The sequence below is a fragment of the Hydra vulgaris genome, chromosome 11, assembly GCF_038396675.1.
Source record: "Hydra vulgaris chromosome 11, alternate assembly HydraT2T_AEP".
NCBI lineage: Eukaryota > Metazoa > Cnidaria > Hydrozoa > Anthoathecata > Hydridae > Hydra > Hydra vulgaris.
In genome coordinates, this window is record NC_088930.1 from 40279000 (window position 1) to 40294883 (window position 15884).

General features: G+C 28.9%; 1 protein-coding gene across 1 annotated transcript; it reads left to right on the forward strand.

The window, feature by feature from the left end:
* The first annotated feature begins 5528 nt into the window (after window positions 1-5528).
* On the forward strand, window positions 5529-6371 carry LOC136087026 (putative leucine-rich repeat-containing protein DDB_G0290503). Its single transcript, XM_065809532.1, has one exon. The coding sequence runs from the start codon at window positions 5529-5531 to the stop codon at window positions 6369-6371; it is 843 nt and encodes a 280-aa protein (XP_065665604.1).
* Window positions 6372-15884: the final 9513 nt, after the last annotated feature.

Sequence of the window (15884 nt, forward strand, 5' to 3'; positions counted from 1 at the left end):
ACTGTGCCTTGCATATTCTATTTGCTGTATGATAAACCAAAGCCTGCAGTTTTATTTCAGCTGAAAAGTTTGAGACTAATATATCTGCAGGATAGCATAACAGCTTTGCATCACAAACATCATTATATGGAGGATATATTAACTCCCTTTTCCACTGCTTCATTTCGAATAATTTGGAGGAAGCTTTTGTCAATCTAGCATCTAAGAGAAGAGCTTCATTTTTAGACATTCTAAAATCTTTTTCTGAGGTTTTTTCAATTGGGTTTTTTTTTCTCCAATAGGTAATAGTGTTACATTTAAATCATCAGGAACATGGCTTTGCAGCCATTTTTTATTCGTTTCTTCAAATTGAGTTATGCTGTTATATGACTTGCACTACTTATCTCGTAGATAATTGCTGCTTGTTGTAATCCAAATTCATAGCATCAATAAGTTTGTCCACAATACCAGAGTCAGATATTTGTAGATTATTAGGCTTATGCAAAATGAATGCATAGATATCAAAATATTTCATTTTCAGCCTACAAATACAAAAAATATATTATTCATGAGGCATTTGGACAACCAGACATGAAACAAGCTCCAAAATATTTATATGTGCATTTTAATGTGATATAAAAGATGTTTTATTAAAAAATTGTGATGATTGGAGCCTGGGAACACAAAAGAAGTTAGAATCTTGGCCCCCTACCCCAAAGATGAAACGTAAAAATCGTGTATAGAGACGCAGCTTACATCCGCCGGCAATAGGTAAAATATATATCGATAATGTACATAATGGGCAAGGTATTTCAAGTCTCAAATTTCTGGAGCATCCTGGGCCGCAAAAGTATTTTATTATTTAAGTAAAATTTTCACTAAAAAAGTACTTTAAATATGCATTAAAAATCAATTTATTTGATAAAGCTTACGTGCAAAATAATTTTGCAATAGCTCATTTGATAGATAATTTACTTAATTATACAATAAAAAGATGAAATTTTAAAAATTAATAACAATTTTATGCTTATTAGTAACACAAAAAATATTATTAAATTAATAAAAAGAAAATAAAAATAAAAAATACCTTTTTTATTAACAGCTTAAAATGCAAACGGCATGATAGTTAAACAGAGATATATACATTACATAAAAGCCGGATGTTTCAGCTATAAAATGGTATATAACATTGTCATTTTTGAGAATATTTTTTCATCCTTTTTTCCACTACCTGACCCACTGTGGTATGTGGAAAATAATTGATGCTTGACGAAAACTTAAAACAGAAGAGAGGCAATTGCTTGAATATGCTCTAGATGGTCTGTGTTTTTCTTGTGGTTCCTTACTACAGGATGCAGAATTGTCTGAAGGTTTGCAAGATGTTGTCTTAGTTCGATCAATGAATTGTGGTGAACCGGTTGAACCTTTGTACTACTTAGCTAACTATGTTGACATTTGTGTTTATTGTTCAGCAGACCTATCAATAGCAACACAAAAAAAAGACTATTATCCTCAATGCAACGAATACTGTTCTCAACCAAATATTCCTGGCAGAACTACTAAGAAAAAGTAATGTATTGCGAACGTGTTTTCTGTGAGCATTAATATATTACAGTATTAGCTATATTGACTATAATCATATTTTATAGAGAATATTATAATAATACTTTTATTTCTTTGCTATTTTTATCCTGATGAGTGCAAGGAAGACGTTTCAAATCTATTCTGTTTTTTTTTGTTTCGTTTTTTTACAAGGTCTTAGAGATAAGAAGTTTTATTTTGTAATAAAACATTGTTTAAAATTTGCACCATATAATTTTATTAAAATTTCATGCTAGAGGTTAATTGTAGTTATAGTTAAAGAAATTATGAAGTGACAATATTTATAAAATATTCAAGAAAATTCATAATTCAAAAGGATGTGGTGTAAGGTTAAGGCCAAGGATCTAATTTTTGAACTTAAGGCAAGGCCAAGGACTAACAACTCTGAAAAAAGTATAAGAAGAAAAAAAAATAAAAAAATACGCAGTACTAGTCCGAGAGACAAGCCCCGTCACGCCTTTATGGTGCACTTTATAATAAAATAAAAACAACCTTATTGGTGTACAAATAAGTCTTGCAAATTTTTGCGAAACTAATACGACCTAGATCAATACGCATTACTTACTCGACCTAGATTATTCTAGGTCGAATACGTAACACGATCAAAATATCTATATAGGCTCATCAGGTCTACATCAGGTCTATTTGAATTTTTGTTTTTTAATGCTTGTTATACTTGATGAGCTTTACTGCTTGTTATACCTTACTCGACCTCGATTATTCTCGATTATACTCGATTATACTCGATTATTCTAGGTCGAGAACGTAACACAATCAAAACATCTATATAGGCTTATCAGGTCTTATTACACCAGATTTATTATACTTACAGTATTATTTTTATAGGTATTGTACTACTATTGCAAATGATCGAACATAATTACCTGAAAATGCCTAAGATTTATTTTTCTTGCATAATGCATTTTTTAATGTACACTTTAACGAGTCTCTCTTATAAGCTGCTTAGCCTTAGGCTGAAGCTTATCGCTAAAAATCAATCTGCCTCAAATCTGACCTCTATAAGGGGACGTCCATAAAGTATGTACGCAGTAAAATCAATGCCTATGGACCCCTCCCCCCTTGTACGCACTTGTACGCTTTTAACCACACTTCCCTTTCTGCGTACGTACGCGTTGTTATTGAAAAAGTATGACCCACCCAAAAAAACAAAGTTTTTAAAACATTAAATACAAAAAAATCAACATTTTTAGTTAGAGATTTTTCTGTATTTTATGCAAAAGTTTCTGGTCTTCAAATTTTGTAATTTTTCTAGATTCAAATGAATTTTGGAATTTTTTTTGATTATTTTTTTAGTTATGTTTATAATTATGTTTATAAACTAAAAAAGGTAAATTATAAAAATATTGCGTTAAGATAAATATATATATATATATATATATATATATATATATATATATATATATATATATATATATATATATATATATATATATATATATATATATATATATATATATACATGTATATATATATTATAAAATAGTTTGTAGTTATAAGTAACAACGTTTTTCTTGTCTTTCTTATTATACGTTATTTAACGATTATTTATATTATTATTTATTTATGTAATTTATTATAAATAAAAAGAATATGAGACTAAAAAAAAGTAGTGGTTTAAAATTCTCCAAATATAAAGAATAACAATTACTACTTTGCCATACCATATATATATATTTTATTTTTAATGACTTATGTTTTTACGACTTTAAAGTGCATTTCAATGACAGTTTTAAATATAAAACATATTTTAATAATAAACTAATAATAAATCAATACCATTTTTATTTTAAAAAATATAGCAAAATAAGTTTATACATCGGAGTTATCACTATCACTTTCTCTTTCTAAATCTGATATTGTTAATAGAGAAAGGTTGATACAATTTGCATTGGCAGATTTTTTTCGTTTATCCGGAAAGTGATGAGGAGCAGCAGATAGTCTTTTTATTTTATCTTTATACCATGCATCCAAAGCAGGGGTTGGGTCAACTTTCTTGATGCTACATCCTTCTTCGCCTATTCGTAAAAGAAATTCAAGTTGATCACGTAAATATGCGTTCTACTTAAGCGTTTGTAAACGGACAAAGTAAAAGCAACTCAAATACGTCTAACACATATCTGCATTCAGCAATAATTATATCTGATGTAAATATTTTTTTCCACGTTTTCAAATAGTATTTACCTAACGAATTTTTTAACATTGGAAATATATAACTTTGTGAAACAATCCACTCAATAAAAATTTTATCAGTTTTAAACCCCCCATTTTTTAGGAGGTCTTTAAAATGTGAAACCACTTCTGCTATTTATTTATCATTAAATATAATCACAGGGTTCATTGGCCGAAAAGAAATGTTTAAAAGAAAAATTAAATTACAGAATAAAAGAGATACCTTAATATCTTTGAAACGTAAATCCATACTAGCTGTTAAACTATTTATTATATCAGTAAAAATGTGTTGCACCGATGCAAGTTTTATTAAAATTTTCTAAAGGAATGTTTTGGTTAATAAAATTGCCATCAAAATTGCAGTCAAAAAAGGCTATACTTTCAATTAATTTTTTGTGGTTTGTTAAAATAGTTGAAATATTGGATATCGAATTATTTAAGAGATCTTTAAGTTTTTCCATTGTCCAATTAAATTGCTGCACCCTGCGGACAGCTTTTATAGGATCATGTAAATCTTGCTGGATGCCAACACTCAAGCGTCTCAACGATGCAAGAACATCTAGATAAACACATAAATATATTACAAGAAATAAATTTTTCCAAACTTTTAAAAATCCCTTTAGCTCGGCTTTTTGACGAATGAGAACCTGTTTGACTAAGAGACTTTATATGAGAAATATATGCACCATAATTATCTAAAGCTATTTTTATTGCATTCTACTTATGATCCAGCCAACGAGTACCGTATAATTTTGCTGGTTTAGGAACGGATTTTTCCCAAGCTTCTGATAAAAGTTTCAATTCTCGTAAACGTTTTGGCGATTGTTTATAAAGACAATGTAACTTTAGTAAGAAGTTTTCACGATTTGAAAATGCAGTACATTTTTCAAAAGCATCTTTTAATGCAAGCTTGAGACGATGGTTAAAACAATGTACTACTTGAAGCCATGGAGATTTTTTTTTATTAATGCTTTTAAATCTGAATGAATACCAAAATTTATGCTAGCTCCGTTTACGTTTAACCCTAAGAGTTTTATATAACCTTAAGAGTTTAGCCATGTCATCTATTCCAACTCTTGCAAATGCTTGTTCTTGACTGATTTGTAAACCACAGCCATTACTATTGTCAGGGCTTTCAACTGAAAAAATTTTAATGGATGGGCTACCCTCAAAGAAATACAACACATATACTAATTCCTGTTTGAGTGTAGCAATATCGCAACTGCCATCACTTAAAATTGAATAATATCTCGACTTTATAAAATCCTCTTTAAAAGAATCTTCAGCAATTTTACCGATGTAATCTGTAAAAATACCAGCAGCTTGATTAGTTGAGTAACTATTACCAAGATCAACGCCGTTTTTTTTATTAGCTCTAGCAAATCAGGGAAATCGGAAAATGAACGTTCTTTTTTTTGCCAAATAGTAAACTGCATTGAATTTCTTATTAAGTGAGTCACGATCTTTTTCACCCATTTCTCGTAGCCCTTTTTTAATATCAGTGTTTTTATTTATATATTCTTTAAAACCTTCCGCACCAAATTTACTCCAATAATCAATGAGATGTGATTCCTTATGTTGTTTACTGTTGCAATGGCTTCTTACGCTGTCTTTTTTAATTGACGGAGTTCCAGGGCGAATCAATTGCGATTGCGGTTCTGTAGTAAACGGACGTGCTTTTGCTACGAAAGAAATAAAATAATAAAATTGATATTGCAATTTTTATTTATTTATTTATTTTTCAAATCTTGTCAATAATGAGTTCAAAACTTAACACTGAAGTCTCAATAAAATTAGTTCGTGAAATATTTCAAGAAATGTTCCAAAAACAACAAAAAGATATTTTAGCGTTAATAAGTGCAAATTTAAAACTGGCTAACGATCGAATTGATGGATTGCTAACAGAAATTAATACATTAAAGAATTCTTGTGAAGTTTTAAAAAAGGAAAACGAAAACCAAAATACCGATCTTAAAAAAACAAACAAGCAGATGATAAAGTATGAAAAAATACAAAAAGACATTGAAGAAAGTCTAACGTTCTATCAGGATTGCCATGATAAAAAAGTCAGCGATTTGGAAAAAAAATTGATAAATGATAAAAAAGTCAGTGATGTGGAAAAAAAAATGTCGTCGAATGCAACCATAGGGGAGAATGAAAAAAATAGATTTAGACAACTAGAAGATCGTCAAAGGAGAAACAATCTTCGAATCGAAGGAGTCAAAGAAAATGATAACGAAAACTGGGATGATACGGAAGTAAAAATAATAAACCTTCTTGAAAATAACCTCAATGTAAAAGATGTAATCATAGAAAGAGCGCACAGAACTGGTATTATCGATATTAAAAAGCCTAGAACAATTGTAATTAAGTTACTAAATTATAAAGACAAAGTAAAGATTTTAAAAAACGCCAACAAACTAAAAGGTTCTGAAATTTATATTAACGAGGATTTTTCGCTAGAAACTACTATAATAAGAAAGAAACTTCTTGAAGAAAGTAAAACACATAGGATAAACGGTAAATATTCTGTTGTTATATATGATAAGCTCATTGTTAAAGAATTTAGAAAAAAAAAATCATTTTTTTTTTTTAGTTAAATTATTAATATTGATTTATTTTTTTATAGTAATATTGATTTATTTTTTTATTTAAAATGGCTGATAATATTGTTTTATCAAATATAAATTTTAATTCACAGAAAAAGCCAATAATTTTAAACAACTATTCGGATCCCGATTATAATTTTTTTAACGACAGTCAAGTAATTAAAAATACTAGCCCGATTTACTATAACCCAAATTCAAAAATTATTGATAAAGGAATGGAAGATAATTCGTTTTCAATGCTTCACATTAATATTAGAAGTATTCAAAAAAATTTTGAGTCATTGAAACAATTTTTACATAAAATTGACATTAGATTTCAGGTAATTTGTCTCAGCGAGACATGGTGTAACGATGTAAGCATTGAAAACAATTCCAATTTTCAATTACCTAATTATAAAGTAATTCATCAAGTTAGAGCATCAAATAAGGAAGGTGGAGGTTTGTGTATATACATAAAAAATTCAATTTTATTCAAAAGGAAACCACAGTTAAGTTCAACCACTAATGATTATGAATCTTTATGTGTTGAAATTATTAATAAAACTTCAAGAAATATCGTCATCCATGCTTTATATAGACCGCCCTCAGGAAGTATTAAGGCATTTGAAAAACACATTAAAAGTATAATTAAAAAAAAATCAACTTTAAATAAATCGGTTTATATTGTTGGTGACATTAATCTTAATATATTAGAATACGACAAAAATAAAAACATTAAGAACTTCTTTAACACAATTTTTCAAAATAGTTATATTCCCCTAATCAATAAACCAACGCGAGTAACTAGAGAAAGTGCAACATCTTTAGATCAAATTATTACAAATGATTTCGTAAATATTAAAATAAGGACAGGTATATTTAAATCTGACATTTCTGATCACTTCCCTATTTTTATTCTATCGCAAAAATGCATCGACTATGATGCTCTTAGTGATAGAAAAAAATTAATTACAACACGGTTAGTAAACGACGCTTCCATCAAAAATTTTCATAAACTTCTTACTGGTGTCAACTGGGACACCCTACAACTAAATCTAAATGCCGATAAAGCATATGATATCTTTTTAACTGAATTTCTTAATCTTTATAATAAAGCATTCCCGGAAGTTACTAAAGTTATCAAAACAAAAACACTTTTAAACACCTGGATCACGAGGGGCATTCTTAAATCCTCAAAAAAAAAACAACGTTTATATAACAAGTTTCTTAAAAAAAAAACTCTTAAAAATGAAACTAATTACAAAACCTATAAACGGCTATATGAATCAGTTTTAAAACGCTCAAAGAAACATTACTATTCGGAACAATTATTTAAACACAAAAATGATTCGAAAAAAACATGGCAAATTATAAAGGAGGTAATCGGTAAAAAACGTTTATACGGTAATTTACTTCCGAAAAATCTTAAAGTTAATAACAATTGTATTGTAAATAAATCCTTAGTGGCCGAAACACTTAATCAGTTTTTTGTAAATATAGGTCCTATTTTATCATCAAATATAGCAACTTCTAAAATACACTTTAAGTCTTACGTAACCTCAAACAACATTAGTGTTATGTCTAATTCTAAACTTACGGAAAATGAATTATTAGACGCAGTCTCTTTGTTAAAGCCCAAAAAAAGTGTAGGTTTCGATTCTATAAGTAGTAATGTCGTTATTAAATCGATAAAATACATCACAATTCCATTATTACATATTTTTAATTTATCTTTAAAACATGGTGTTTTTCCAGAAAACCTAAAAATTGCAAAAATCATTCCAATTTTAAAATCAGGCGATCCTTCTGAAGTTGCAAATTATCGTCCAATCTCAATTCTTAATTGTTTTTCTAAAATATTAGAGCGAGTTATGTATAATAGGCTTTATTCTTTTTTAAATGTAAATAATATTCTTTACCATAAACAATTTGGATTCAAATCTGGCCATTCCACCGATCATGCAATCATTCACCTTGTTCAGGACATATTTAAATCGTTTGATGAAGGCAAGTATACCCTTGGTCTTTTTATCGATTTAAGTAAAGCTTTTGATACAGTCAATCATCAAATCCTTCTATCGAAACTCAAAAGTTATGGTATAAAAAATACTAACTTGTCCTGGTTCGAGAGTTATTTGACTAATAGGAAGCAGTATATAGTTTATGATGAAGGAAAAACTAATTATGAGACAATTACATGTGGTGTTCCTCAAGGATCAATTTTAGGGCCACTTCTATTTCTTGTTTATATAAACGATTTAAATAAATTTTCTAACATTTTAAATACAATTTTATTTGCAGATGATACCAGCTTGTTTTATTCCAATAAAGATATCAATATATTATTCCAAACATTAAACAAAGAACTAGACAAACTAACCCAATGGTTTAAATCAAACAAGTTATCTTTAAATATTACTAAAACAAAATACACTTTATTCCATCGCCTACAGAAAAAATCAGATATTCCCTTAGAACTTCCGGACCTTTTTATTGACAATCAATTAATAAAGAGAGAGCAATCAATAAAGTTTTTAGGCGTGTTTCTAGACGAAAATGTAACCTGGAGGGAACATATAGGTGTAGTTGAAGATAAAATATCAAAAAATTTAGGTATAATGTACAAAGCAAAGCAGTTATTACATCGATCTTGTTTAAAAAACATTTACTTTTCTTTTATTCATTGCTACTTAAGTTATGCGAACATTGCTTGGTGTAGCACTAACGCGACGAAAATAAAAAAATTGCTTAGCAAACAAAAACAGGCTATAAGGATAATTTCAAACGTAGATCGCTTCTCACACACACAAACACTATTTAATAAACTCAATATCCTAAATGTATATAAACTAAACCTCTATCAAGTTCTTATTTTCATGTTCAAACTTGATAAAAATATATTACCAATCTTATTTTATTCAATTTTTGAAAAAATAAATCACATATACCCAACCAGATTTTCAAAATACAACTACATTCAATCCAAAACTTATTATTCCGCTACTAAATTCTCTATTGTAAACAGAGGACCAAAGTTGTGGAACATAATATTAAATAATGAAATGAAAACTAATTATTCTTTAAACCAATTCAAAACAAAACTTAAGCAATTACTTTTGTTAACTGAAAATGAATTAAATTTTTTCTAATAAAACTTCTTTATATTAGAAATCAATAATTAATAGTTAATTAATTAATTACTTTAGATTATTAATACATAATTAATCAATAATTGTACATATATTTTTATCATTTTAAATGATAATCTTCTTTTTGAGAAATTTATTTTTTATTTTGCGTTATTTATTAATCTTTTACTTTTATTTTATACTGTTTATTTGCTTTTACTTAATTGGCAATGAAAAGTATTATAAATATAATTAAATAAGTTAAACTATAAAATACTCTACCAATAAAATGTTTTTATATAAAATCATATCTTCTTATTTTTCAAACCAATTCTTAAATGTTATTTTTGTCATTTAATATTTTAATAAATTTTGTTTCTTTTATTTTACAAGGCAACTGTTATATCTTATTTTTTGAAAAACTATAAATTTTAAACGATATGCGATATATTAAAATTTTCTTTTCATAATATATATCAGAGATATATACATTGAAACTATATTTTATTGTCAAACTATATTTTGTCTAGTAATGACGCATTTTTTGGGGCTTAATGATAAGACTAAATTTGTCTTCTTCTAGCCCCGGTCATGTAATTATTTTTTTATAAGTTACGACTGTAAATTTTTTTTTATCGGCAAAAGCGTAAATAAAAAAAAAAAAAAAAAAAAAAAAAAATCCAGGAAACAGAAAATTTTTTAATGTTTTTAATACGAGCTTCATATTGCTTGCAAAGCAAGCAGCGTAATCTTACAACATCATTTCCTTCGATATCATACTCAAACTTTAAATGAAATTTTTTTTCCCATTTCAAAACAGTATCTAATTTACAATGGTTATCTTTAGTTTTTAGTAAGAAAAACGATGCCATATTGTTAAATATTTAGTTCACTTGATCTACGACGCTTTCAATTTAATATATTTTAAACCTTTAATTTTAAAAATTTTTAAACCTTTTCAATTTGCTCAAAATGATTGTAAATTGGAATGTCGTTTTGCAAATTAAAGCCATTAAAGTCTCAAAGCCATAGTTATGAAATAGTTTCTTTTATTCTTCAACCCTTTACTACCATCATAAAATTTTTGCAAAATTATAATAAACAACCAATGACAATAACAAATAATACCACGCTAGAATATTCTGGCAGTGTTATGTATAAAAGCGTTATAAACAATATATTTTCAGCCAAGGTAGGGCCCGCAATAAAATGTTCATGCCTCCCCCCCACACTTTTTGAGCCACCATGGCCTCTCGTCGCCCATGTGTAATATTATTCGTAGAACTACTATTTATTTTTTAGAGTATTTATTTTTTATTCTTAGCCGATTTTGGAAGCTAAAGTTAAATGTTGCAAAATGAGTCGGATTCTAACAGTGGGAAAAACAAGTGACGCATTTAAAAATAATAACCTGAAGACGTTATTTAGTCTATATTATTTATAAAAATAATTACCTGAAGAAATTAGAATGTTTTAATTGAAGAAATTTCATAAAAGCAGAGCCATTACTAGGCTGCCCTCACGGCTCCTTTAATCTGGTAAGGGGGGAGAGGGAAGGCAGCAAAATTAGGGACCCTTTTTCTAATTTTAGAGGACCCTTTACTAAATTTGAGGATCTTTTTTTTTTAGTAATACCTAATAATCGAAGGTTTTTAAAATTTTGGGGTCGTAATGACAGGTTTGAGGGAGTGCTTTGCCTCCTATGCTACGGCACTAATTAAAAGAAGAGGGATATTTTAAAGGAAAAATTTCTTTATATTTCTATGATAAAAAAATTTTTGACATAAAATAAAAATTTTTTCAAAAAATTACTTTATTTAATTATAGAAAGGAATATAAAATCAGAGATTGCAATCAAACTAAGTTTTTCCACTCTTATATGACAAGTTTCACGTTTCTAAAAAAACGCGCCTAAATTTTAAAATCAACCAATAAAAATTATAATAGAGTTTAAGTTGCCGTACCGCTAGTATCAATGTTTTCGTAAATTTGTAAACTCTTTAGAAGTTGGTAGTGTGATGAAGTTGGTGGTTTGATGTAGCCTTGATCATCAAAGCTACATACATAAATATCAGCTACATCAAAGTTTGATGTAGTTGATATTTAATGTACTTTACTTAACTTATTTATATTTCCTTAAATTTTTATCATATAGCATTAAGTATTTGAATCATGTATTTGTATTTACCTTGTTATGGAAATACATATTACAGTGGTTAATTTATCTAGATTAACGGCTGTTTTATAAAAGCATTATTTTAAACATGTAAGTTATGAGTGTCTTAATGAAATTAGTTATAGTTGATTTTTAAGATCCATAAAAACTGTTCACGGTTTTTTAAGAAACTAAAAATTTAAAGACCAAAATTTTTTACGGAATTTTCAATTCGCGATCACTTTTTCGCCCCTTGAATCTCCTCATTGACTTCTTCACTTTCACTTAAATCACTCTCCATTTCAATCTTTATCTTTTGTTATTGTGTGCTTTCTTGTGCCGTTACATTGCAGCCTCACTCGGCCAGTATTTGTTGCATTTGTTGCAAATTCCGTTTAAAAGCTTTTTTTCCAATGAAGGACAATACAGATCAAATGGTATAATTTTGTACACTAAGCCTTCTATAGGTATATCTTGTAGCAAAAGCCTATGCGCTAGTTTGAATGGTTTGATACGTTTTTAAAATATCGAGACGGTTCCATCGCTTTGTAACCATTCTCGCAGCACTCGTAGATGGCCGGAAATGGAATGAAACGTTGGGGTATTCAGCCAATTTGTTTCAAACGATGAACAACATAACTTGTCCTGGAATTTCATAATTCGTAGACAGTATCGCGATTGCTGGCAATGTTTCTCTACCCAAATAGGATCAGGATTCGGCGGTTTATATGCTTTCCTAACTGGTACTGCCCGGCAATTAACAAGGTAACCGTCGATGACAGTTTTCTCCCACAACAGTTGCTAACGTTTTAGGGAAGCGTGGTACCTCATCTTGAACTCCATCAGTCTTCATTAATATAATTGGTTTATGCTTAACCAACTAAGTTTTAAAAAGCTCCGTAACATCAAAAGCATGTGTAAAAGCATTCGATGTATCGTGTTTCCCACTTCTTATGCGTATGAAAGTATATCCACTGTAGGATACATTTTCATTATTGTTAACTTCGCATATGCCATACACAGATGGGATTACCTTGTGCTGTGGGCCAACGACAAAGTCATGATTTATAAGTTTGCTCTTGTATTCCATATGCATTAGCAACGGCGCTTGAAGGCTTGCAGCAGTAAGGCCCAACGGTACTCTGGCTTTATCATCATTGGACATGAAAGCACAGCTTTTGGTCCAAACAACTTGAAAACTTCAAGCATGTTATCAATAAAAAATTTGACAAACATTCTATCATCATTTCTTTTTTGCAACAAATTTTCTGGACGTAGTAGCTTCACTGGAACTGTGTTGACATGCTTTTTTTCCTTCAGAAGTGTTTCCACGTCGTGGTAAAAGACGAAGGTACAAACCACTTCTACTCAAGTCGAAGCCTATCTTTGTCAGCTCTTTCTGAAGATCATCCAAAGTGGAGACACTACAAAGACATTCTGTTCTTCAACACTCATCTGCTGCTGACAAATTTTGCACAACTTTTATGATTGTTGATAAAAGTTTTGGTTGATCAATTTCGAGCCATGGTCGTCCAGGATGGTTTTGCATAAACTGTTTCAAAGCACTTGATATTTCAGGGTTGTTTTGACAATGTTTTTCAATGCCCTCTTTAAGTTTTTGTTTCCGTTTTCTTTGTTGTACCGATTCACGAATCAATCTGAAAACAAAATATTACACAAATCTTTGATTCCGTTATAAAACCTTCTATACTCAAGGTTTCCTGGATTTGGCGAACTTTGTAAATCCTTAATTAGAAATTCTTGTTGACAATAAAAGTTTAAAAGTTTATGCCTGTTTAAAAGTTTGGTTTTTATGGCCAAGCCATCTTTCTATATTCTTAAATAAGCTCTATTCGATATATCTCTTACCATTTACCTGTCCAAGTTTCTTTTTTCTCTTCTTATGCTTTCTTTCAAATTGTCTAATTGTTTCCTTGCTACAGTAGACAAACCAGAATCGCGTACGACTATCAAGGATGAAAGCTGTGATTCAAGATCTGAGATTTTCTTCTGACTTTTAACTTGCGCTGGATTTGCTCCTTCCTTCTCGTTTGATGTTAAATCTAAATTAGGAAATACCCAAAAATAAATTATTATTATAAATTCTTGACAATTATAGAGATTTGATGTAGAGAAATTGGTCGAGTTGACAAATTATGATGAATAAAACTATGCGATTGCGATGTAGTCGTACAATGTAGTTTAATTACCAATTCGGTTGAATTCAATATATAGAAAATTACGAGAGAAAAAGTTTGTAAATTATTACAAAAAATGGCTTACTAAGTTCAATCCTTTCAGGTTCTGTCGTAGTTTCGTTCGGAAAACTTTGTATTTTATTTGACGAAGACGGCACTGGATGAAAATCTTTTTTCGTTTACTTTTTTTTATACAAAGACTGATCATATTTTACTATTTTCCACAACTCCTGTGCGCGCTGATACTGCTTTTGTTTTAAAAGTGTTGAATATGCTTTTTTATATAACTCAAGGAGTTGAACTTTTTCTCGTTCTCAACAAATTGTTTTGACATCTCGGAAATAAATAGTTTTTTTTTTGTTGTTGCAAAGCATTCAGTTATTCGAATAGAAAGATAAAAGTTTTTGTTTATTTGAAAATAAACGATATAATAAGATTCAGTGTTGTTAAAGCGAAAAGCGTAAAAAAAATAACCTGACTCAAATTAATTGCAGTTACATTTCGCAATGGTATTGGTCTCTATTAGCATTAAAATAGCTGTTTTTAAAAATAATTGTTTTTTATAATCAGAAAAAAATACATTTTAACTTTAATAATACTTTGAAGTTGTACATTGTTTATTAAAAGTTAATAGTAAAATATTAATTTAAAATGATAAAAATTAATTTGTTGTAATGTTTTAATTGAAAAGATAAAAACCAGGTTGCGTAATTAAAAAAAAACAATTCAAAAAAAATTTGCTTTTAAAGTCCAACCGACTTTACTGAAGATAAGAAATAATTTGAACAGCGATCGCTCGCTTTCTATTTTCTTTCGGTGACCGAAGTCAGAAAAAAAGATTTTTTACATTCGAGAAGTTCATTGCTTTTTGTTAATATACAGATCAAGATTTAGGAATAATTCTTGAGATAGATAGTCAAACCGCGTACGTACTCGCTGTTTTGAACACCCCCCTCCCCTTGTACGCATTTGCACGTTTTTTTGGTACCCCTTCCCCCCCCCCCCCATATCTGCGTACGTACTTTATGTATGCCCCCTAAGTATAAACGGTATGAGCCAGTTATGTTCTTTATGGTTCATTTTAAAACCCCTCTTGGCTATATATTTCTTAGGTATCTACATCGTAATAAATCCACATTTTCAAAGTTTGATTAATAATTTTTAGTATTAGCATATATTTAACGAAAATTTATAATAAAAGTAAAGATATCTTAATATAGTGTTTAATCTCGAGAATACTTTCTCGAGAATTTCTCGAGAAAAAGTCATTATTTTTATTTCTCATTTCTCGAGAAATTGAATAAAACTTCTCGAGAAAAAAATTAAAATTATTAAATGCTTTAGTGATTAATCTAATTAAATTATAGTTCTATTTTCTTTGCATGTGCGTGAGCCGAATGCTGCGCAAGGTTTTCTTTTTCTTTCTGGCTTTTTTTTTTTACATTAAATACTAATATTATGATAGCAAGAGTTTTCAAATAATAATTTATTGCAATATTTTATATTTTATATAAGAAAAGAGCGATTAAATTTTTTAAGAAATTTATGATTTGTCTGATTCTTTCAAACAATCTTACAAAAAGTTATCTGTAGTTTATTTTAATTATTTATTCTAGTTTTTAACGAGAAAATGAGCAACAACGACAAGGACAAGACTTACAAAGATGTTAAGTCATATTTTAAAATAAACAACGATGAGGCACATTGCAATTTGTGTACAAGAACATTATTATGCAAAGGTTCAGCAACGATTGGTATGCGGAGACATCTTAAAAATGTCCACAAAAACACTCGCGTATTAGAAAGTTCTACGTCTCATCAAAATAAACAGAATAAAGTTGAAAATCTAACTAACCAAACTATTTTAAAACTTATAAAACGACCAGCCTTGGCTGAATTGATTTCTGAAATTACTTTAGGTGAATTTATATGGCAAAGTATGACCGCCTGGGAATTTAGATTACCTCAAAATCCTTCTGAGGTGAGACAATGGTAGAATTTTACCATTGCAAGAAAGCAGAGATAGTACATATTATAAAGAAAC

Excerpts from the sequence above, each read along its gene's own strand:
- LOC136087026 (XM_065809532.1), top strand. The coding sequence starts at position 5,529 with ATGAGTTCAAAACTTAACACTGAAGTCTCAATAAAATTAGTTCGTGAA.